Below are 23509 nucleotides of genomic sequence, written 5' to 3'. Positions count from 1 at the left end.
AACGAGTCAAGATTTTTTTGTTTTATTTCCTAATTTCAGAAAAATATAAAGGTTTCAAAACTAATAGATTATTGACTTTCTGTTTGAATTATTTTATATCACTCTAAATTTTTAAAAACCAAATACTTTTCTTGTTATATTTTTAAAAATATACCTATGTATTACAGGTATACAATGTATGTTCATCCCACCACACTCCTCTTGGCCTCTCCAAGTTCTTTAAGACCTCTTTTGGGTCTTCCTTTCCACTTCATGTGTACTTTCCCCATATGCACCACTGGGTCCAATTAGAGATGACCTTAAGTGTGTGGGTGTCGAGCCATCTACTTGAGGATGGGCAATCTACAAAGCAAGCTACTATATTATATCTCTGAAGAAAACCAACTCAACCATCTTCCCCTATTAACTTTCCCCTGATCCCTCAGGAGCCTCTCCGTGCTCGAGGCTAGACTGCTGACTGACTTGGTCACGTACAGGTCTCACAGCTATAGATGTCATGAGGTCCTGTGTGTCACAGCCTTGATGTATATGGAAGATGGTGCTCAACAGCAGCCTTCCCCATTCTCTAGCTCTTACAGCCTGTGCACCAGCTCTCCAGCAACGTTCCTTGAGTGACAAAGATAATGACTTCGAGGCTTGGAATTTTCACCATCATTTTTTTTCTCTGCACTTTGGCGAGTTGTGGGTCTCTATCTTAATGTCCGTCCACTATGAAAGAAGCTTCTCTAGTGAAGAATGAAGGCTGCACCAAGCCACCAAGAATCTGTATTGACAGGAGTTTGACAGAAAAAGAGAATTAGAGATAACTTTAATTGTAGCTTACCCTTTTATTTGTAATTTCAATCTAAAACTGAACATGAAACTAAAAGTAGTCCATTTGAAATGATAATAAATTATTTCAATAATATACATTTTTTATTAAAGATTTGACTATGAAGTCTATGATAATGTTACTTTTAGGCAGAAGTCCAAGATAAACAATACTTTTATGGAAAAAAAAAACCTCTTTTTAACCTTGGCTAATATGGAATTCCATATAGACCAGCCTGGCTTTGAACTCATAGAGCCTCTGCCTTCCAAGTGATGGATCAAAGGCATGGGTCATCATGCCTGGGGGTTAAACAGTCCTACATATAGTCTTGTATATACAGTTTGCAATAAATGAAAACAGAATGAACAATTAATTGAAAGCACCACATTGACTAGGTGCAAGAATATTTTCTGTCAAAAGAAAGCATCTACGTGAGCTCCAACTAAACCCCAGTGTCTGGAGCTTGTTGAAGGAAAATATGGGGAGAAGGAATTGGCTTGTGTTGGTTTTCTTTTGTCCTGCTGGGTTACTTTTCAACTGGAAAAAAAGAAATGTCATAAAGGTGCCATGTTACATTTGAATATTCATATAGGTATGTGAAATTTGGGTCACTTTTATTTAGTTACTTTATGTTACCTATTAGTTTTGAAAATAGATCTTATGATTAGGGATGGTGGTAATTCTCATGCCTAGGCACGCACAAGGAAGTCAGAGATCAGCTCAAGAGTCAACTCTCTCCTTCCGCCAGCTGTGTTCTAGAGATGGAATTCCACATTTCAGACTTGTTCTGAGCACCTAAATTCTCAAAGGCATTGCCTAAGGTCAGTCATCCTTAATACTTTGGCTTAGTTTCTCTGATGTACTTTGTTTTTCAGCTTCTCCCTGGGTGGATAATAGCAGAACTCCAAACAAGATTGATCTGTATGATGTACGCAGAAGACCATGGTATGAAGTTTTGACTATGATCAATAAACGAGGGTTCTATCATTTATTAATATGCTGAGGGAAAACTTCACCTTTCTGGGATGGGTTCTCTCTTATATATAATGCTGTGGTACTTTCAAAATACAATTAATGACAAATGATGAGTTTGAGGAGGAAATCATTGGGAATTCTGTTGAAATGATTTTCAGACTCATTTCAAATGGATTGCTGTAAGCCTTCTGTTCAGTTTAAGCTTTCAGCCTCTTTTAGCTGCCGGGGCTTTTGTTCGAAGAGCTGCTACTTTGCTTGGGGAAAAGCCCTCACATAGAGCTAACACAGAGTCAGAGACAACTTGCCTCTGGCAGTGAACTAATGGGAACTGGCCCCAAGCTAACAGTGCTGCCTAGATACTTCCATAAAGTTTAGGTTTTATTATTTCTCCCCAAAGGAGTTTTCTTTGTCTGACACTATTAAAGTAATTCATCATCCTAATACAAACCAGAATATCAACAATATATGCTTGTACATACTGGGAGACAACAATGAAATTTCAAGTATTTTTTATTATTGATTGGATTTTGAGTGTGTAAAAATTACATTTAAATTGTAAATATACTATATTTTAATACACATATCACATATACAGCACAGTACCTTGCACTCTACTCTTTTCACTTTAATTTTGGAGTATGTAGTAATGACAAGGAATACTTACCATCAGGTTAATCAAGGCTGTTTGCTCACGTATTTAAAAAGTCCCTATTACTGTATTTCTCCATTGCTTCCAACTCCCTGGTATGTTCACACAAATTCTGTGCACCACAATGGTGGTTGAAAGAGCACTTATTTATCGCTTTCAAGTGTCTTGTTTAGTATCCAATAGCTCCCTACACGAACACAACCTTGAGTTATAGTTACCAGTGTATTAATGGCTTTTAAGTGTCCTGCTTAGCATCCAATAGTAATTTATATGAACATGGCCTTGCGCGATACTTACTAATATTAATATTATTAATATTTCTCTAGTCTGTTGTTTAATAAAAGCAAAAGTTACAGTATAACATAGTTGTACTTAAAAATGGGTATTTTATGGGAAGTGTAGGAGCGAGGTATTTTTAATCATCTGGACCAGGAACTATGCTAATTTTTCCATCTTCTCACTGAGAAGCACACCAGAACAACAGTGTTAGGATGTCAGACATGAGCTGGATTGTCTTCCATGGGCAAACAGGGGAGCTTTGCCTGTTGATCTGAATAGAGAGAGTGGAGAGGGATGCGGGCAATGGACTGCAGTGCTCCCTCTACAATAAACCCAAGTAGGAGCAGCTGTGCCCCAGAGTGTTAGAAATGAATTGCCTTGCTTTCTGTCGACTGCTGCAGTGTCAAGTTGAGTCAGATGTGGCCCTTCCTGCTGCAGAAGGCAGACACCTGATCCTTCATTTTTCTTTTGTTCCCCTCCGGACTCTGGCCAAGCAGTGTTTTCTTTTTGTTCCCTTTTTTGCTTTTTCTTTTCTTTTTTTAAATTGCTCTGATGCTATCAAATGTATCTCTCTATAAGCTTTCGGCGTGCGTGCACGCGCACGCGCACGCGCGCGTGCGCGCACACACACACACACACACACACACACACACCTACACACTCAGCCAAGCAAATGTGCACACAGACAATAACCAAACCGGAGAAAAATGATTTTATTGAAAACGAAAATAATGCTTATTTGTATCTATATCAAATTAAAAAATTATGATACTATTCTAAATGTATATATATATGTGTGTGTGTGTGTGTATTTGTGTGTATGTGTGTGTATATATATATGTGTGTGTATGTGTGTGGGGGGGGTGGGTGTATAGGTAAGCCCCTATTATAAAGTTCCTATTATTAGGATATATTTATATTTATATTCTGAAATTTGAAGAATATTAAAATAAAAAGTTAATAAAGCTCATGGTTCTGTCTGACTCTCCCCAAATAAGTATTTTAAAAGCAGAGAGTGAGTGATGTGGTTGATTTTTGAATTAACATTTAAACTGTTTCTCTGGGTAACTCTTAGATACCATAAAGCTTTGAGATTTTCAGTTATTGAATTCACCTCTTATCTTTCCTTTTAAGTTGCTGTACATAAAGTTTATTGACTACTTATCCCTCTGTTTTTTTTTTTGTTGTCTTTAAAAATATCATAATTTGTTGTCCATTACAATTAAAATGTCAATAATTGGAATTTAGGATTGTTCCTTCTTCAGAAAATAATACCCTTTTGGAAATTAATTTTTTCAGTGATTATATTAAGTTTTATCTTTATTTTTTCATAAATCCCTGGAAGCTATGTTTCAAAAGCCATAATTTTACCATATCTAATGTGATCTTAAACACCTTTTTAAAAATTATTATTGAATATTTTCTTTACTCACATTTCAAATGGTATTCCCTTTCCTGGTTTCCCCTCTGGAATCCCCCTATTTCATCCTCCCTCCTCCCACCCCCTGTAAGAATGTTTCCCAACCCACCTACTCCCTCCCATCTCCCTGTTCTGGCATCCCCCTACAGTGGGGTACTAACCCTTCACAGGGCCAAGGGCTTCTCCTCTCTTTGATGCCTGACAAGGCCATCCTCTGCTACAAATGCAGCTGGAGCCATGGCTCCCACCATGTGTGCTCTTTGGTTGCTGGTTTAGTCCCTGGGATCTCTGGCGTGGGGGGGGGGGGGGGCTGGTTGGTTGATATTGTTGTTCTTCCTTTGAGGTTAAAAACCCTTTCAGCTTCTTCAGTCTTTTATCTAACTCCTCCACTAGGGACCCTGTTCTCAGTCCAATGGTTGGTTGGGAGCATCTTATTCTGTATTTATCAGGGACTACTGGAGCCTCTCAGGAGACAGCTATTTCAGGCTCCTGTAGGCATGCACTTTGTGGCATCTACAATATTGACTGGATTTGATGACTGTATATAGAATGGCATTTTCTTCAGTCACTGGTCCAAACTTTGTCTCTGTAGTTTCTCCTGTGAATATATTGCTCTCCTTTTTAAGAAAAACTGAAGCATCTACTTCTTGGTGTTCCAACTTCTTGAGCTTTGTGTGGTCTGTGGATTATATCTTGCATATTCTGAGCTTATCAGTGAGTGCCTACCATGTGTATTCTTTTGTGACTAGGTTATCTCACTCAGGATGATAACTTCAAGTTCCATCCATTTGCTTAGGAATTTCATGAAGTCATTATTTTGAATAGCGGAGTAGTACTCCACTTTATAATTGTATCCCCTTTTCTGTATCCTTTACTATGTTGAGGGACATCTGGGTTCTTTCCAGCTTCTGGCTATTACAAACAAGGCTGCAATGAACAAAGTGAGCATGTGTCTCTGTTGTATGTTGGAGCATCTTTTGGGTATATGCCCAGGGGTGGTATAGCTGGATCTTCAGGTAATACTATGTCCAATTTCCAGAGGAACCACCAGACTGATTAACAGAATGGTTGTACCAGTTTGCAATCCCACCAACAATGAAGGAGTGCTCCTCTTTTTCCACATCCTTGCCAGCATCTGCAGTCATCTGAGTTTTTGATCTTAGCCATTCTGACTGGTGTGAGGTGGAATCACATGGTTGCTTTGATTTTATTGAGTATTTTTATGTTGATGATCATAAGGGAGATTGGGCTGAAGTTCTCTTTATTTGTTAGTTTTTTTGTGTGGTTCAGGTACAAGCATAATTGTGGGTTCATAGAATGAATTAGTGTTCCTTTTGTTTCTATTGTGTGGAATAGTTTGGAGAGTATTGGCATTTGGTCTTCTTTGAAGCTCTAATAAAACTCTGCAGTAATTCTTATCTTGTCCTAGATGTTTTTTGGTTGGGAGACTTTTGATAACTGCTTTGATTCCAGTTTCTTTTTGGAGGCACTAGGAGCTATGAGTTTTCATCTTAACACAGCTTTCATTATATCCCATAAGGTTAGGTATGTTGTGCCTTCATTTTCATTAAATTCTAAAAAGTCTTTGATTTCTTTCTTTATTTCTTCCTTGACCAAGCTGTCATTGAGTAGAACATTGTTCAGCTTCCATGTGTATGTGGGCTTTTTGTTGTTTTTGTTTTTATTGAAGACCAATAAAAGTCCAGGGTGATCTGATAGAATGCATGGGATTATTTTGATCTCCTTATATCTGTTGAGGCCTGTCTTGTGGCTAACTATTTGGTCAGTTTTGGAGAAAGTGCCATGAGGTACTGAGTAGAAGGTATAATTTTGTTTGTTTGTTTTAGGATCACATATTCTATAGATGTCTATATATATTAAATTTATTTAGTTCATAACTTTTGTTAGTTTCACTGTGTCTCTGTTCAGTTTCTGCTTCCACAATCTGTGCATTGATGAGAGTTTGTTGTTGAAGTCTCCCACTATTATTGTGTGGGGTGCAATATATGCTTTGAGCTTTAGTAGAGTTCTTTTTATGAATGTGGGGACCCTTGTATTTGGAGCATAGATGTTCAGAATTGAAAGTTTATTTGATAGATTTTTTTCCTTTGATGAGTATGAAGTGTCTTTCCTTATCTTTTTTGATAACTTCTGTTTGAAAATCAATTTGATTCACTATTTGAATGGCCACTCAAGCTTGTTTCTTGGGGCCATTTGCTTGGAAAATTGTTTTTATGCCTTTTACACTGAGATAGTATCTGTCTTTGTCACCGAGGTGCATTTTCTGTATGCTGCAAAATTCTGAGTCCTGTTTATGTATCCAGTCTATTACTCTGTATCTTTTATTGGGGAATTGCATAAGAGATATTTTAGGAATAGTGATTGTTGTTTCCTGTTAATTTTGTTATTAGAGGTGAAATTATGTTTGTATAGATATCTTCTTTTGGGTTCATTGCAAGAAGATTTTTTCTTTTCCTAGGGTGTAGTTTTTCTCTTTGTGTTGGAGATCCACCTATTATTCTTTGTGGTGCTGAATTTGTGGAAAAATATTGTGTAAATTTATTTTTACCATGGAATATCTTGGTTTCTTCATCTATGGTAATTGAGAGTTTTGGTTGGTATAGTATCCTGGTCTGACATTTGGGTTTCCTTAGGGTCTGAATGACATCTGTTCAGGATCTTCTAGTTTTCATGGTCTCTGTTCAAAAGTCTGATGTAATTATGATCTGATTGGTCTGCCATTTTATGTTCCATGACCTTTTTCCCTTACTGCTTCTAGTATTTTTTCTTTGTTTTGATCATTTGGTGTTTTGATTATTTTCTGTCAGGAGGAATTTCTTCTCTGATCCAATCTATTTGGAGTTCTGTAGTCTTCTTGATTGTTCATGGACATCTATTTCTTTAGGTTAGAGAAGTTTTCTTCTATAGTTTTGTTGAAGATGTTTACTGGGTCTTTAAGCTGGGAATCTTTGCTCTCTTCTATGCCAATTATTCTTAGGTTTGGTCTTCTCACTGACTCCTGAATTTCCTGGATAGTTTGTGTTAGGAGCTTATTGTATTTTGCATTTTCTTTGAATGCTGTATCAATGTTGTCTATGGTATCTTCTGCCACTGGGATTCTCTCTTCTATTTCTTGTATTCTGTTGGTGATGCTTGCATCTATTATTCCTGATATCATGTTTCCTATCTCTAGGGTTCTCTCCCTTTGTGATTTCTTAAGTTTTTCTATTTCCATTTTTAGATCTTGGATATTTTTGTTCAATCCTCCCATTTGGTAGGGTTTCCATGTATTTCTTTAAGGGAGTTATTTATGCCCTTCCTCAAGTCCTTTATTATCACCATAAGATATAATTTTAAATCTGAGCCTTACTTGACAGGTGTGTTGGGATATCTAAGACTAGATGTAGTAGGAGAAGTGGGTTATGATGTTCCCAAGTGGCCTTGGTTTCTGTTGTTTATGTTCTTGCGCTTGCCTTTTGCCATCTGGTTGTCTCTAGTGCTACCTGCCCTAGCTGTCTCTTACTGGAACCTGTCCTTGAGATCCTAATTGTGTCAGAAATCCTCAGAGTCCAGGTGTCTCTGTGATCCTGTGATCCTATGATCTAGAGTGTTGTGGGATTGGGTGCTATATCAGCACCCAAGGTCTGCTTAGGCCTCAAGTTCAGACCAGAAAAGCTTAAATAATTTTTTGAAGCTAACATTTCAGAATATATTTAAAGGAGCATTGTTTACTATGGTGTATTAGAATGTGTCTTTTTATGACTAATATTTTATTTCAAAGATCTATAAATATGAATACAGCAACTATCAATATTAGACATAGAGGAAAAGGAAAATGTTTCTGTGATTCTATTTCAGGTATATCCAGGGAGCTGCATCCCCCAAGGACATGCTTATTCTGGTGGACGTGTGAGTAGTGCATGAGGCATTTGTAGGTAATAGTAGTTTGTTGGGAATTAGCACTGTGTGATAGATTGGAATAACAAAAACTAATGATTGTTCATCCAGACAAAGAAGCCAAATTTAGTCATTAACAATGATTGTAGACTTGGTTCAGTCCATAAAGTTCTTGCTGAACAGAAGGATATCTAAGTTTATGTCTCTGGCTTTTACACAACAAATTAAATAGTGGACAGTGGTTGTACCTGCAATGCCAAGTCTGGATAATAGGATAGAAGAAGAGCTCTGGAGATTACTGATTAGACAATCTAAGGGATCAGTTTGTCCAGGGATCACTGTGAGATCCCAGTCTTAAAGAATATTGTAAAAAGCCATAGAGGAAGATACCTGGTATTAACCTCTGACCTAGACATATACCCACAGACACACATCCATGCATGCAAATGTGCACACAGACAATAACAAAACCAGAAAAAAATTTAAATGAAAATAATACTTATTTGTATCTGTATCAAACTAAAAATTTTTGATATTATAAAAGTCTATGTTTTAAATATATATATTATATTTTTTTATTTTGGAATTTGAAGAATATTAAAATACAGAATTACTAAAACTCATGTTCCTGTTACTAAAGGAAGAAGAGAAAAAATATAAGAATGAAAAAGGAAAGATGACTTAGTAGGTACTTTGCCAGGAACAATTCTATTGACTACTAGGGATTTGTTTCACAATAGATAGATATGTTAAGTTTTATTTTCAGGCCTTTTCAAGACACAAAATATATGACAACAGTTTCTATAAGTATAGATATTAGTCCTTTTATTAATTTGTTTCATTGTTTCAAATTAAAGCCATGTGAGAATCTATGCTCCTGTAATGTAGAAATGGGAATTAATTGCCTAGAGATGACCCCCTGCATTAGAAATGGGGTAGAGAAAAGAAAGATGAAGAAATCCTGGAGAACCATGCTTGTACCTATGGAGTGAAGCAGCTGTCCACGAATGTTATCACAGCTGTGCAACTGTGTGATTCTGATCTATGGATTTTGTTTATTTAAAAATGTTAAATTAAATTTTTTTTTTATCTTTCTATCTTCCTCTTTCTTTTTCCTATCTCTACTACTTGGTCTCTCTCAAATGTGTGGCTTTTGTTTCTTTAATTATTGAGGTGTGTGTGTGTGTGTGTGTGTGTGTGTGTGTGCGCGCATATTACTAAATACAGTAATGCATAAATATGTAAATACAACCTGCTCAGTCTCTATGTTACATGTGTGTAACATAGACTTCAGGGCTAATCATTTTTAAAGGCAGAAGTATGTGTATATATTCGATATTATAATATAGAAGCTAATGAGATAATTTTCATTCTTTATGATCATGATTGATAAATGACATGGACCCTTTTGTCTATTCCTAGGAGTGGAAGTGTGAGCGGATTGACTCTGAAACTCATCCGGACATCTGTCTCCGAGATGTTAGAAACCCTCTCTGATGATGATTTCGTGAATGTTGCTTCAGTGAGTATAGATGGCTGCTCCTTCTGGAATCCCACCTTCCTGTCTTTCTACATCATTACATACTGGGTTGTTTTGTTCTGTAGGTGGGCTGAGGCATTGTCAGGGTATTATAAGCTGCCTCACTGAGCTAGCCTGTATTGTCCTTGCTGAGGTCCTTAGCATTTACTATCATTGAAATAATAAATACTTAATGAAAGGCATTCCTCTCCTTCCCTCTAAGGAACCCACATGGGTACTGTGAGCCCTTTTACACATAGGCACTTTTGGGACATCTTATGTAGTAGCATCTAGCAGCATGATTGAACCATTAATTACTTATAGCTGGTTATACTCATTTTCCGCCTGGACAGGTGACCTTATTGCATCGTTTTTATTCTAACAGAAGAAAAGAAACAGGCAAGTGAATGAGCTTGGAATCATCTTAAAAGTTCATGTAGCCAGGAAGTACTGAACTTGCTGTGAATGGATCAGGATGTGCCATGTCTCATCTTGATATATGGAATTTGGGCACCAAATTTCATGGTCGTTTTCTGGTGCATGAAAGTTTATTTGTGAAGTGGTTCATTTATGGAGATGTAGTCAAAGGAGCAGTAGATTTTAGTGATGTTGATTTTCATTAATCCCATGAGAATGGGTCTGCTCCTAATATCACTGGGGAGGATGAGCTAAACAAGTGATTGTCTCCCTTTCCTGGAGTTGGAGAAAGCAGAAATCTCCACAGTCTCATTTCTTCTAATGATGCTGGAATTGTGATGCTAAGATGGAGAGAACATACCCCTAAAATGAAGATTACTAAAATATTCCTGGCTGATGGTATGGATAAAGAATATAGAACCCACTATGGATAATGCAAGACTTCCGAAATAATGTCTCATGGTGTATAATTCTCAAGGTGAATAAATTTGAGATACTCCATCATCTAAATAAATTCAGAAGGAACCCTGTCAAACTCTTGTTGAGATACCATGGCAAGAGGACCATCTCAATTAAGATATAGGAAGAATAGTTATTCAGCTTCATTTGTGTATAAATATACCAATTACAAAAACATTAGGATGGCTTAAAATATTATCCTGTATAGAATGAAAGAGAATGACTTAAATATATTTAGTTCAGATCTGTCATATATAATAAAAGCAATTTAAGACCAGAAAATATTTAATACTGTTAATGTTTTCTTTGGCTCCTTCCAGAATCTTACCACCAGTCTGAGTTGAAGTAGTTTCTCTGAAGTCACAGGAAACAACACTAGATCAACAGTGAGAAGCACAGAAAGACAGAATCTAATTATATAAACTTCATTTAATTCCAGGAAACCAGTTTATTGAGAAATTCAAGAAGCCTCCTGGAATAGACTTTATACAGTTGCCAAACTACAAACCCTAAAGACCCAGTGTGTTAGGTAGCAGCCTCCCTTAGGTGTCAATGAACAGACTATGGCCACAAACAAGTGTTCTGAAGTGGGAAAATTATGTTTTGAAGATTGAGAGCTGACCAGTGTATATCCTAGCCAATGACTCAATCACAAAGATGGATATTTATCATATTAATAACATGATGATGATGATGATGATGATGATGATGATGATGATGATGATGATACACAGAGCATCTTAAAAGAAGGTGGTGAGCTTCTGAAGTTCATGTCTGAGGGATCCATGCAGGTATCCTACAGGAAAGTGAGTTGCACAGAGAGATAAGAGTGAAAACTGGTGCATATTGGCATTATCAACCTGGATCCAACTTTGAAGTGTCTAATGCCAGGTGCTTTTTAATCCCAATATAGTTAAGCCCAGTATAATTTAAAAAAAAAATGTTTTCTGGAGTAATACAGTCTCCAGTGACCATGGGAGGGTAATTACATTGAAACTCAAATCAAGGTACATGTCATGTCTTCCATGAAAATGGACTTTAGAGACAGGCACCTGTACTAGCCTAAGGGCTTGACCTCGTTTTCATCACATAGATAGAATAGAGGTAATTTGGGTTGTTAACCAACTCTGGTCCTGGCCCTGCAAACTTAATATTGCCTGGCCCAACTGGTAATGCAGATCGGACTATTAATCAGCTCTAATTCTCAGGTTTTTGAACTGAAGAATAGGTTTTTCATCTTCCCTATTGGAAAGAATCCTGTGTTTCTCTGAATATCTGTAGGGACAAGGATCTTCATGCTGTGCCGCCAAGTGTTAAAGTCAATAATAGTGTTTTGTAGTGTATTTATCTTTTGTTCCTCTGACACTCATCCCAGTTTCTCTACACTCTTGCCCAACTCTACATCATCATCAGTAGCTTGGTTGAAACAATTCTCCTAAATATTTTAACCAGAGGTCTTTGAATTCAATTTCCTTCCAAATAGTAGATCTATGATTGTCTATTCATAAGCATTACAATAGATGAAAGCAATGAATGAATCCCACAATTCAATGCACAGCCTTCTCTGCCTCTATTATACCGCAGCAAGTTTAATGACAATATATTTAAAATCTTGGTACATTGGAATTAGGTCCAAAAATATCCATAGGGCAAATACAGATTTATGTTTAGCAAAACTCTTAATGGCCACTGTAAATATTTTTCTCATTCCCACCACATGCACAGGAAGTGCAAAATATACCTCCATACTTTATAGAGATAGGAAGTAAACAGTTCCTGCGCACTCTCTTTGAGTTATAGTGGCAGGAGTTATGCTTCCTCACCTTTGGTTCCCACATTGATGCATTTGTTTTCTGAATGCTGAACCAGTAGGCAAGTGTGAAGGCTTGCATTGTAGGCTTTGCTGATTTTCATCATGAAATATGTCATGGCAAATCTCAAGGGACTAGCAAAGGTCAGCTGGCCCTAAACAGTGTCTGAAAATCTGAGGATTATTTTCCTGAACTGAGCTAATCCAGACACATGCATAGAGCAGCATCCCCAATCAGACTGTCATCTGCATCCTGGAGCCTTACCAGCATAGTTGAAGGTAAATACTTTATTCAAGTCAATGTCTAGGGAGATAGAATGTGTTAGACCCTGGAACTTTCTTGGACATATGTCTGTTTTTTTTTTTTAAACAAACTAGCTTCATTTGAACATTTAAGTAGATTTGCATGATTAGGCAAGCAGATATATGGACTCTGAAGGCTGGTGATACTTACTAAGGTACTGTATTGAAATATCTTGGACTAGATTTATGTCAATAAGAGAAACAAATTTTACCCCATTCCTAAAAAGGCAACATACAACAATTCTTTTTTACAGTGAGTTGATGCTCTTTACCCTGAGTAGTAGTATTATATCAGGGACCCTGGAATGACTTGGTGCTAATGAACTGGCCATTTCCCTGTGCAGTAGCTATATCAAAACAGTGCAAAAAGCCTGCATTCTTCATTCTAAGTATACACCTTCTCCCTCTCCTATTTGTGGGCTACAGTCACAGGGTCATTTAATAATCATTGTCATTAAGAAATAGGTAGGTCCCAGAGGATGAATCATTTTATCCCTGACCCTCACTATCTAGTAAGTCAACTGGAGAAGTACTGGCTCTAGAAAACATGGATATGACACACAGTTGTGCACAATTCATTTATTTTTTCCTGAGCTTATCCTCAGCTTCTTCTTCAACTCTGCCTAAGAGAGGTCTTTTAGTATTTCTCCTTCCAGAACCAACCACTCAGGAGGCTTCCTCCTTACAGAAAGCCATGTGTTTCCTTATTCCAGGAGATATTTATTCTATATAAAGTAACAGTGAAGTGCATTTTGCCTCAAGGTCTCTCAAAATCCATTTCCTGTGTGTACTCCTGGCTCTTGCTGCTTCGCATTCAACAGACCTGCTCATTCTCTGATGAATATTCTGTTTTCTTGTTTTTCTAGCACAGACTGTACTATTGCAGGTGATGTCTATTGAAATTTAGTGTTTTTGTTGCCTAGAGCCATGAGAGGATATGGAGTGAGATAATAAAGAGAGCAAATGTCATCTTTTATTGTCTCTAAGAAAGGAGATGCGACTGCACTGGAATAGAAGGGAACTGTTTATACCTATGCAAGCAGATATGGGCAACCGAGGGCACAGTGTCTTCAAGAGCACCACATACCTGTTCCTTGTATATCCTAATGTTTGGAAAGATGCTGTGGCTGTTTAACACCATTTGAATTCAGATTCTCAATATAAATTCCTTTTTTTCTAGGACATGTTGGCCACAATTAAAAAGCAGAATTAGTCCATGAAATGTTTCCAGCTTTCTTGTTCTACATTTGGCTGGACCAAGAATCCCATTTTCTTCAGTGGAATTTAAAAACCTCTCAGCATTTAGCTGTAAAATTATTATTGTCCTCATATTTCTCAAAGGTCTAGTATGCCTGTTCTATTTACATAATGCTGAGATTATTATGGCTGAATCTGTAGTGTAAGGATGCCAAATGGAGTCTTCTTGGCTCCAGTTATGAACTGTACACCTCTTCACCAAGAGCTCTTTCTGTTTATTGCCATGAGTCTGAGCATCTATTTACCAAAACGGGTATCAAATAAGATTAGTATCCCTAGAAACAGTCACTGAGACAAGATTTAAGTTCAAATAGTTGATTTGGAAAGTTACTGTAGAAAAAATCTGTTGGAACTTAAAGAAGGAAAATAGTGAATAATTCATTATTCAGTAGCATATCCTGCTGAGAGTTGAGATCATTCTTCTACCCTTCAGAAAATAGTATAAGGCCCATGAGTGGTGGTATACAAAGACTCAGATTTTCAAAGGGGAGATGTGATCATATATGGAATGACTAACCCATGTGACATCAGTTGCATACCTTTCACAGCTTGCTGTGTGCAGTGCAGAGACTGGAGTGTAGTCGTGGCCAGGTACCAGTTATATTGGCAGGTGTGGAACTCAGTATGGCCACCAATATCATCTGTCCAAGTAAGACAGTGAACAATTCTATCACTGCATTCTAAAAGAAATTTCCAATGACATCACATTTGAATATGTATTATACATTCAACATTTAGCCACCAATTAACAGCTCTTTTTCTACTGGAAGAACACAGTTGGAATCAACACTGAGATTCACAATGCCTAATATTTTTTAATCATTGTTTTACTGAAACCATTCTGACCTTAGATGTGTACTTCTATTGTTGCTGTTTATCTCATAATGATTTCCCTGCTCAAATCTATCAAGGACTAAACCATAATACATAAATGGATGTATAATACCTGGCTTTACCTATATTTTTTTGGAAAGAAAACATTTGGAATGACTTCGTAAAAATTATAATTGCTAAAAAGCACATATGTAAGACAGTTCCTGTCCTTTCTGTAAGTGAGCTAAACCCTATACAGAATACAATATCTTATCTATAGTATGAACAGTGAACACAGATAATCAGGAAGTAATACATGTCATGATTTGTTATGCTTGGCCGAGACAGTAGCAATAGTAGAAGGTGTGGCCTTGTTGGAGTAGATGTGTCACTGTAGGTGTGGAGTTTAAGACTGGCATCTTAGCTGCCTAGAAGCTAGTATTATGTTAGAAATAGAACTCTTGGCTCCTCCTCCACAATGCCTGCCTGGATGTCACCATGTTCCCTCCTTTATGATATTGGAATGAGCCTCTGAACCAATAAGCCACCCCAGTTAAATGTCATTCTTATGAGAGTTTCCTTGGTCATGGTATCCGTTCACAGCAGTAAAACCTTAACTAAGATGAAAGTTGGTACCAAGAGCTGGGGTATTGCTGTGAGAGGCCTGAACATGTTTTTGTTTGGAAGAATTTGAATTTGAGGATTTGGGATTTGAAAAGCCATGGCATGTTTTAAGTGGGCATAATTAACTATCCTAGTAGGACTATGGAAGACAGTTTTGCTGTAGATTATTTAAACCAGGCAGATCTGGTCCAAGAGATTGCAGTGGAGAAGAACTTCAGTATGTGGCTTAAAGACAGTTTTTGTACTATTTTGGTGAAAAACTTGGCTACTTTATGCCCTTGTCTGAAGAATCTGTCTGAGGCTAAGGTGAAAAGACTGAGATTAATTGTGTTGACAAAGGAAATCTCAGAAACACCCATCATAGACTTTGTTCTCTGGTTAAGATTCATGAGGAATGTCTTTGAATAAACATAGAAAGTGTAGAAAGGAAAAATATAAAATATATGGTTTGAGTATTAAAGGTGTACCAGGAAGTAAAATGGAGCTGAATCCTTTGTTCAAGGATATTAAATTTAATAAAGGGAGTAGTGATAAGATCCCACCCAGCTAAATTTAAGAACAGGCATGGTGCTACACACATTTAATCTCAAGAGACAAAGTTAAACAGATCTCTGAGTTCAAGGCTAGTTTGAGACAGAGCAAATTTTAGGTGAGGAAAAGCTTAAATTCAGTCACGGTGGTACACATCTTTAATCCCCAGAGACAGATCTATGCAGATCTGAGTTCAAGGTCAATATACCGAGCAAGTTGGAGGACAGCCAAGCTTAGGCAATGAGGGAGTTAGAAAACAGAAAGCTATTAATATAATAAAGGGGAGAGTCATGTTCCATCCCCAGAAAGCAGAAGAACAAAGTAGCTTCAGCCACGTGGCTCTGGCTTTAGAGTCCAGAAGAAAAGGAACTATTTGGACAGTTGGTGTTGTTAGCTGAAGCTAAAAAAAATAGTGGTGATTAAGAAGAGACCAGCAATGCTGAGATGAAATCTTTTGGGAAGTCTTTTCTGAGAACACAATGAAGCTCTGTTGTAAAGATAGCCAAGGTTGTAACTCATTTTGCAGCTGTACTTGGTAATATGTAAGAGTCACCTAGATAGCACTGGTTTTTGAAGACTATGAAGGGGTCATAAAAAGCAGCTGGTGCTTGGCACAATGAAAAGCTACAGATGGCCATTGAGGAAGGCACAGCCTCAGTTGCAATTGATTACCCAGGACTGAAGGAGTCTTGCAAAGGACTTGAGACTGGCAACAAGAAGAGAGCCTATGAGAGGCTTGTTGTAGAGGAAGACTCTAGTGTATTGTACATTCAAGTGCCACAGGATGATCACTGAGAACAGCAGCAAGAGTAAAGTGGATCAACCTAAGCGCTACAGTGGGAAAAGCTGAAGAAGTGACACCAGCCTTTGGAGGAACCCAGAAGATCATATGTAGATCCCAGACATTGATGCAAGAAGTGGTAACATTGACGTTGCCTTGGAGATGCCAAAATGTTTGAGATGGCAGAGCCATGGTTTATCTGCTGAGGAAAGCTGTTATCAGAGAATGGAAATAGCCCAGGAGAAAGAAGTTTGTTGTAGTCAACAAAGATGAAAATGGAGTTGGAGATCAGAAGACCAGCTTTTATATCAGACATGGAGTTGAGAAGTTTGGAGTTTGCCCAGCTGGATTTCTGTCTTGATTTGAGGATTACAGTTAAGTGATTGGATGAATCTCAGAATAGACTTTGAACTTTGGACATTTTTGATACTGCTATAGATATAGACTGTGAAGACTTTTGACATTAGACTATATGTATTTTCTATTTTGCCAGATTTAGTTATGGCCCCCATAGACTCAAAGCAAATAAATTATTTGTGTAGGTACATATGCAGTTGTATGTATGCAGAGATGTAGAGTTTGGTGGCCATCTATTATCTTTTCTTAGGTGGTGCCTATTTTTTTGTTTTTTGTGTTTTTCTTTTTGAGAACATAGTCTTTTATTGGTTTAGAACTGGTCATGTAGGCTAGGCTAGTTTGTTTTTATCACTGGGTGCATGTCTATGAGTCTCCACATGATGAAATTACAAATGCATCATCATATGTTTATTTTATTTAGTTTCATCGTGCCATTTAATTTAGCATGTTGCCTAGAAGCTTCTATTAGCCAGAGTACAAATACTTCTCCAGTTTGTCCCTAGAGACCCTATCACCCACTGCTCTGTTTGGCTGCTAGCCTCTTGCAGCTCTCTTCAGCAATGGTCAGGTGGATTCCATTTCTTCAGGGAAGAGAGATCCAGGGACTGTTGCCCTTGCCAATAACAAAAATGTTGGACAGCCAAGTGGCAAAGCTGTTGCCATTGGCATCTTTCGCACGAACCACATCAAAAGAGCCGGGATGTCTCTCTCTATTGGTGATTACACCAATTCTTCCCAAGTTGGCACCTCCAGTCACCATACCCAGGTTTCCTGTGTCAAACTTGATGAAGTCGGCTATTTTGCCTGTTTCCAAATCAATCTGAATGATGTCATTCACCTTGATGAGGGGATCAGGGTATCGAATAGTATGAGCATCATGGGTCACCAGATGTGGGCTTTTTTTGTGCCCACAAAGATTTTTCTCACTTTGCACAGCTTGTACTGAGCCTCCTCAGGTATAATATAATGAACAGCAAAGTGACCCTTGGTGTCAAAGATCAGATAGAAGTTCTCTCCAATCTTGTCAATGCTGATGACATCCATCAACCCAGCAGGGTAGGTAATGTCGGTCCTGACTTTCCCATCAGTCTTAGTGAATCTCTGCATGCAAATCTTTTTCACTTCATCTCCAGTCAGCACATATTTAAGTCTGTCCTTAGGACAATGATTAGAGGCAGGCGTTTCTTCAGCTTGTAGACCAGTAGATGGACAAGCAGAAAACACGCTAGTCAACATATCCATCATCCAATGTTTTGGAGCAACTACGTGCTTCAAATGTTTCTTTGGACCAAGAACCATGGCTGCACTGGAAATGGGAAGAGACTTGCCTTCTTCCTCATCACACTTTTAAAAATAAGATTTTTATTAATTCCCTGGTTATTACGTACAGAGCATTTTCATATTCTTGACCTAACTCCTTCATGACCTCACCCACTCATATGCACGTCTCTCCTCCTTTTATTAAAACCCATTAATCCAACCAGCCCTTGGGCAAGTAAGGCAATCAATTTAAGAACTGAGCCATTTCCTCATTTGCAAGAAATTCTTTGTAAAATTATAAATTTATTTCTTTATCAGAAAGATGCTTTCTCTGTATTTATAGAGGAATTACATAAGGAAATTTGCTATATTGGGCCTTGAAATAATGTTTTTCACTTGGATTATTATTTTATTTGCACAAATACACATCTAAGTTGTGTGTTTCTACCTGAGGCGATGTATCATCTTATTCCTTCCTTCCTTTCCTCTATGTCTTTGGGTCCTGTCCTACTTTACATCCTTACTGACGGCCATATGCTACTGTCAGTCACACAAGTCCACAATGAGCAGAAATCATTTTATTAACTACTGGATTTTATGTGCAGACTCTCTGAAATAGATGAAGTTGGAGCTCATTCTTCTGCAAAATTTTGCTGTAGCTAAACTGTTGTTTTTAGGAGTTGATCTTTCATCTAATAAAGATTTCATAATTTAATGGTCATGAGATTCTTGAGGAGGAACACTTCATGTTGTGTCATGTGGTGTGTGTCATGTGTCTGTGTGTGTGAGTCCATGTGTGGTGGGTGGGTGTGTTTCTGTCTGTATGTGTCTTTGTTTCAATATCTGTGTGTATTTGTGTGTGCCTGTGTGTAATATGTATCTCTGTGTGCTTCTGTGTATATAACTGTGTATAGTGTGTGTATGTATGTATATGTGTGGTACATCTGATTAGTGTGTGTGTGTGTGTGTGTATGTATGTGTGTATCTTTCTGTGGTGTTTGTGCTGTATATGAATATGTCTACACGTTGTGAATGAAAGTATTGTGTATGTATATGTGTGTGATGTGTGTGTTCATGTGCATGTGTCTCTGTGTATGCACATATATGCCTGAGATATTTTTTTTCTCTCTGAAATTATATGAAACTCAACAGTGTAACCTGTAGATTGTGTCGCTGCATCAATGCATGATAACAAGGCCCTGGTAGAGGCCCTGAAAGAATCTGCATAGTCATTCCCCCTACCAAATCCTTCAGGTGTCCAAAAATACATATTCCTAAGAATATTCTCATCCATTCAGAGACCTAACATAAAACATCTATTACTGCTTTCCCATGTTTGCCTAGAACCACTCGACAGAAAACTCCTACAGCCTCTCAGTTTTAGGTTCATGACTAAAGCTTCTTTTCTGTGTTTGCTTAAGGTAGGTTTTACGCCTGAGTCATGGGTAAAGCATTAGACTTAAGGCCCCCTCCTTGTTATTTGTTCTCTGCAGTCTGGTGGCTGTTCTTTGTTGCAAAAAGGAAGCCCCCTGCTAGGGAAAGTATAAACGCAGCACAATGCAGCTGTTTCCCCGCTAATCTAGTTATGAGCTTTGATACAAGTAGTGGCAGATGAAGGAACAGCAAGTCCATCACAGCATGCTCTGATTTACAGGCAGAATTTCCAGTGTTGACACGGGGAACGGAAGTTGTTTATGAATGTTAGGGAGTTTGACACTTAAAGTCAAATGCTGCATAACCATCAGAGGATGAAAGGAAAATGTGTGTTGATTGCGGGTGACACATTCACAGTTAAAAACCAAAGATCTTCCCGGCTTCAATACAGCCTCATGCTTCCTGGCGTACAAGGTAGATGGGAATGTTAATGTTATGGTAGGGACATTTGAATCAGTTCTCTTCCAAGAAGCTTTTGTGATTCATGGCCTTTCTAAAATTCTGTCTTTGATTATCTTTCACTATACAAAAACCAAACAAAACAAAACATAAAGCATAATCCTGGTGCTGAAGAGGTAGCTCAGAGGATAAGGCGCTTGCCTCCCCTGTGAATGACTGGAGCTCCACTTCCAGTACCCACAACAGCTCAGACCCTTCTGTAACTAAATCTGCAGAGATCCAACACCCTTTTCTGGCCCCAGTGGGCATCCACATACAAAAATTAAACTAATAAAATGCATATTTTTTGGAATAATCAAAATATAAAATTTTGTCTGAGAGTTTTTTTTTTCTTTGAAAACAGCACTATTGCTTCCTGTGCCTAAGATGTAGTTACTAAAGGACAGCCTATGTAGAAAAGCTTATGCAACATTATCTTGAGCAACAAGTCTTACTGAGAAGAGAAGGAGGAGCCCTGCCCTAGTAAACTTTCCCTTGTGTTTGCTTTCTGAAACAAACCTGGCTTCTCTGCATAGAAGCCTCTACGTGAGCTGAGTCTGTGCTTGCCTTCCTAAATAATTCATAACAATGGACAAATGTGATATTCTGAGGATCACAATAGTCTTTTGTCAAAGTAACTTTCATTCACCTGATGCTATTGCTGTCTTGGAGGCTTACTGCTGAAATGTTCACCCATTCTTGTTTTTGTCTGAATTCTGATGGCTGGTTTAACTCAGCTGCGCTGGCTCAAACTACTCTCTAGGACGACTGATTAGATCTAGCTTCTCTCAGTTTCTGACTGAATTGTTCTGCTTGGTCTCAAACTAACTTGGGTAATCTTTTAATCTTCTGGTTCCTTCTCTTTCTCTGACTTTAACTGCCTCTGCTGACTTTCACTTAACTGGCCCAGCTCACTAATAAAGTCAACTGCTCTGCACACTCACTGCAGAGTCTTCTCTGACTGACTGTCCCCTCAAATTGAACTTATATAGCTTCTGTTTCCTGTGCTGTTCTCATAAGGGTTGGGTATGTCCTATCTCTTAGTCTGTCACATCTTTCTCTGGTGCATCAATTTTTCTGGCCCTCAATTAGACATCACTTTGAAACATGGCTGCTTTCTTCTATAAGGTGATTTTACTAAGGGTGTGTCTGTTTTCTAGCCAGAGGGGTTAAGGTGTAATGGCATATCTGCATTCCAGCCAGATCACACATATTTATGCTTTTGAATGTGATCCCTTGCCAGAGAAGTCATATTGCTAGATTAAAGTTTTTCTACATTTTTTATTTTTCAAGCTGGTGAATTAAGAACCCGGTACTTGTTGGTACGTTGCTGAAAGAAGACCAATAAGATATTAGGAACCTAGGCACATCATAGAAGTGTTAGCTTGCCATAGGGATCACAACTGAATGTGTGGCCTTCTGCTTCCTCCTCTCAGTTCATTTCTCTGGAATGTAGGAGCTCAGAGAAAACCTTTGGAACTACAAGGCTTATTCAGGGCAGTTTTCTTTTATTATAGGAATCAGATTTAATTTCTTATAGTCTCAGTACAGAAAGAAATGGCACGCATATATTTTAGTCATTATTGTAGTCATTCTTCCTGTTGTAATTGTCATCTTCTAACACTCCTGTATCAATTGCCTATGGGCAATTGGGATATTTCATATTTATAGGCTTTTTCAAGGTCTATACCTTAAACATCAAATTTCTGAAAAAAAAAACATATATGCTAGGGTAGTGAAACTAGAGGTTCCTATTTGTTAGAAGTTAGCATGCAAAAGTAATTAAGATGCTTCTGAAGGAGAGGATTGGTGGGCTACTGGCAGCTCTAATGACTGGGTGACTGGGGAGCGTCTTATCTTCCTCTAGTTTCTTGCCTGAAGGGAATCTCACTGACTCTGTATTTGTAGTGACCCCTGGTCCTCCTGCTGTCAACACAGACTCTGGCTACTGCTCCTTCTATAAGTAATATAGTGGTCTTCACCTCTGACACAGAGGACTCAATTCTTTTTTCCCTCTTATCTATGAAAGTGCAGGAAACTAATTTGTAAACTTACAAATAGGGTACAACCTCAGACCCTTCAGATTTCAAGACCACGACTTGACCATTTGACATCAGTTGACGTCTCAGTGCCAAGACACAGGTTGTGCTCTCTGGACAATTCTATGTCTATCAGCTTTACATTCCAGTTTTCCTGTTGAAATAGTTCTTCTATGTTTCAGGCAAGGTCACAGTCCTCTTGTTGTTTTTAGATTCGATTTGGCTTAGAATAATTTCTTATATTTTTATGTAATTTAAAGTTACACATAAAACCACCTCCTTCTAAATTCAAAGCACCATTCAAATCAAGCTCACAGCTCAATATAAAAAAGAACTTGAGCCTGCCAAAAGAGGTTTGTGAGCAAGGAAACGTTGGCTAGTAATTTCATTTCATATCTGATATAATACTCATCCATCTTGATTTTAACAGATGCTTATGATGCCCCACAGCTCATTTATGTCAGTGAACAGGCAGATTGTTTTCTACATCCCTGCTTCTTAATTGAAGCCTCTGGTCCAGCAGTGTGAACCTGGCCTGGCAGCTCAGTTTGCAGTGGTTAGACATGCAAAAAAAAAATCTTAAGCTCAGTCCCGGACTCACACCCAGCATGTTCTGCAAATAATCCCCCACAATGGTTGTGATTACATCATTGACAATTGTGTGTACATTAAGAAGGTGACAAACCACCAGGGGGAACAGGATGTGAGGACATCCACACTTATTTAGGGGTTGCATTGAGCATCTATCCGGGGCTTCTACATCGAGCTGGAACTCATGCCAGCCACTGTCCTTGAATCTAAGATCTTGGTAACTCAATTGGGACTCTTAATAGCTGGTGACCTTTACTCTGTAATCATTTGGGGCTTGCCATATGAAGCTACTTTTCTTATCTCTGTGACCAAATACCTGACAAGAAACAGCGTGGAGTGAAAGGACATATTCAAGCCCTCTGTTTATGGATGCACATAATCCATCACAACCAGGAGACATGACAAAGAAGCAAAGCTGCTTCTCAGTCTTTGGAAACAGGAATAGTGGCTTCTCATTCTATCCCTGCAGACTCAGAATCTGAAAGACCCGAGGCTGGGCCAATCACCAGTGACCCAGTTTCTCTTGCAAAGCCCCACTTTTCCAGGATTCCACAAACAGCACCACCAGCTGGAGACTAAGTGTCTAATCACTCAGTGGAGGATATTTCACATCCAAATTAGAAGGGATATTTCCAATATGGGGTAGGTGTAGAATTAAGGTCACCAAAGCAACTAAGTTCTTCCCCCTTATCCTTGTATTTTAAGGTTATGAAGAAGATACTAAAGAAAGGGACATGTCTGGCATAGTCTAATAGGACAAAGTAATGAAGACTATCTAATTTTAAGGATGGGGAAGGATAAAGCAATTACTTTGTAAGTTTATAAGAAGGTGTTGACAAGCTAGA

General features: G+C 38.1%; 1 protein-coding gene and 1 pseudogene across 2 annotated transcripts in view; one reads left to right on the top strand and one right to left on the bottom strand.

Moving 5' to 3' along the window:
- Window positions 1-23509, top strand: part of CACNA2D1 (calcium voltage-gated channel auxiliary subunit alpha2delta 1) — a 412683-nt gene that overhangs the window by 305571 nt on the left and 83603 nt on the right. Inside the window, exons 8-10 of the mRNA XM_080936313.1 lie at window positions 1687-1756; window positions 7993-8043; window positions 9454-9553. Of these exons, the coding sequence (XP_080792439.1) occupies window positions 1687-1756; window positions 7993-8043; window positions 9454-9553 (221 nt within the window). The remainder of the gene's footprint in view (window positions 1-1686; window positions 1757-7992; window positions 8044-9453; window positions 9554-23509) is intronic.
- Window positions 17414-18201, bottom strand: LOC308435478 (small ribosomal subunit protein eS4-like; annotated as a pseudogene). Its single transcript has one exon. The product of its transcript is annotated as a small ribosomal subunit protein eS4-like (transcript).

The sequence above is a fragment of the Micromys minutus genome, assembly GCF_963924665.1.
Source record: "Micromys minutus genome assembly, chromosome: 23".
NCBI classification, from domain to species: domain Eukaryota; kingdom Metazoa; phylum Chordata; class Mammalia; order Rodentia; family Muridae; genus Micromys; species Micromys minutus.
The sequence above is the reverse complement of the archived record's forward strand: the minus strand, read 5'-3'. Positions and strand labels throughout refer to the sequence as shown.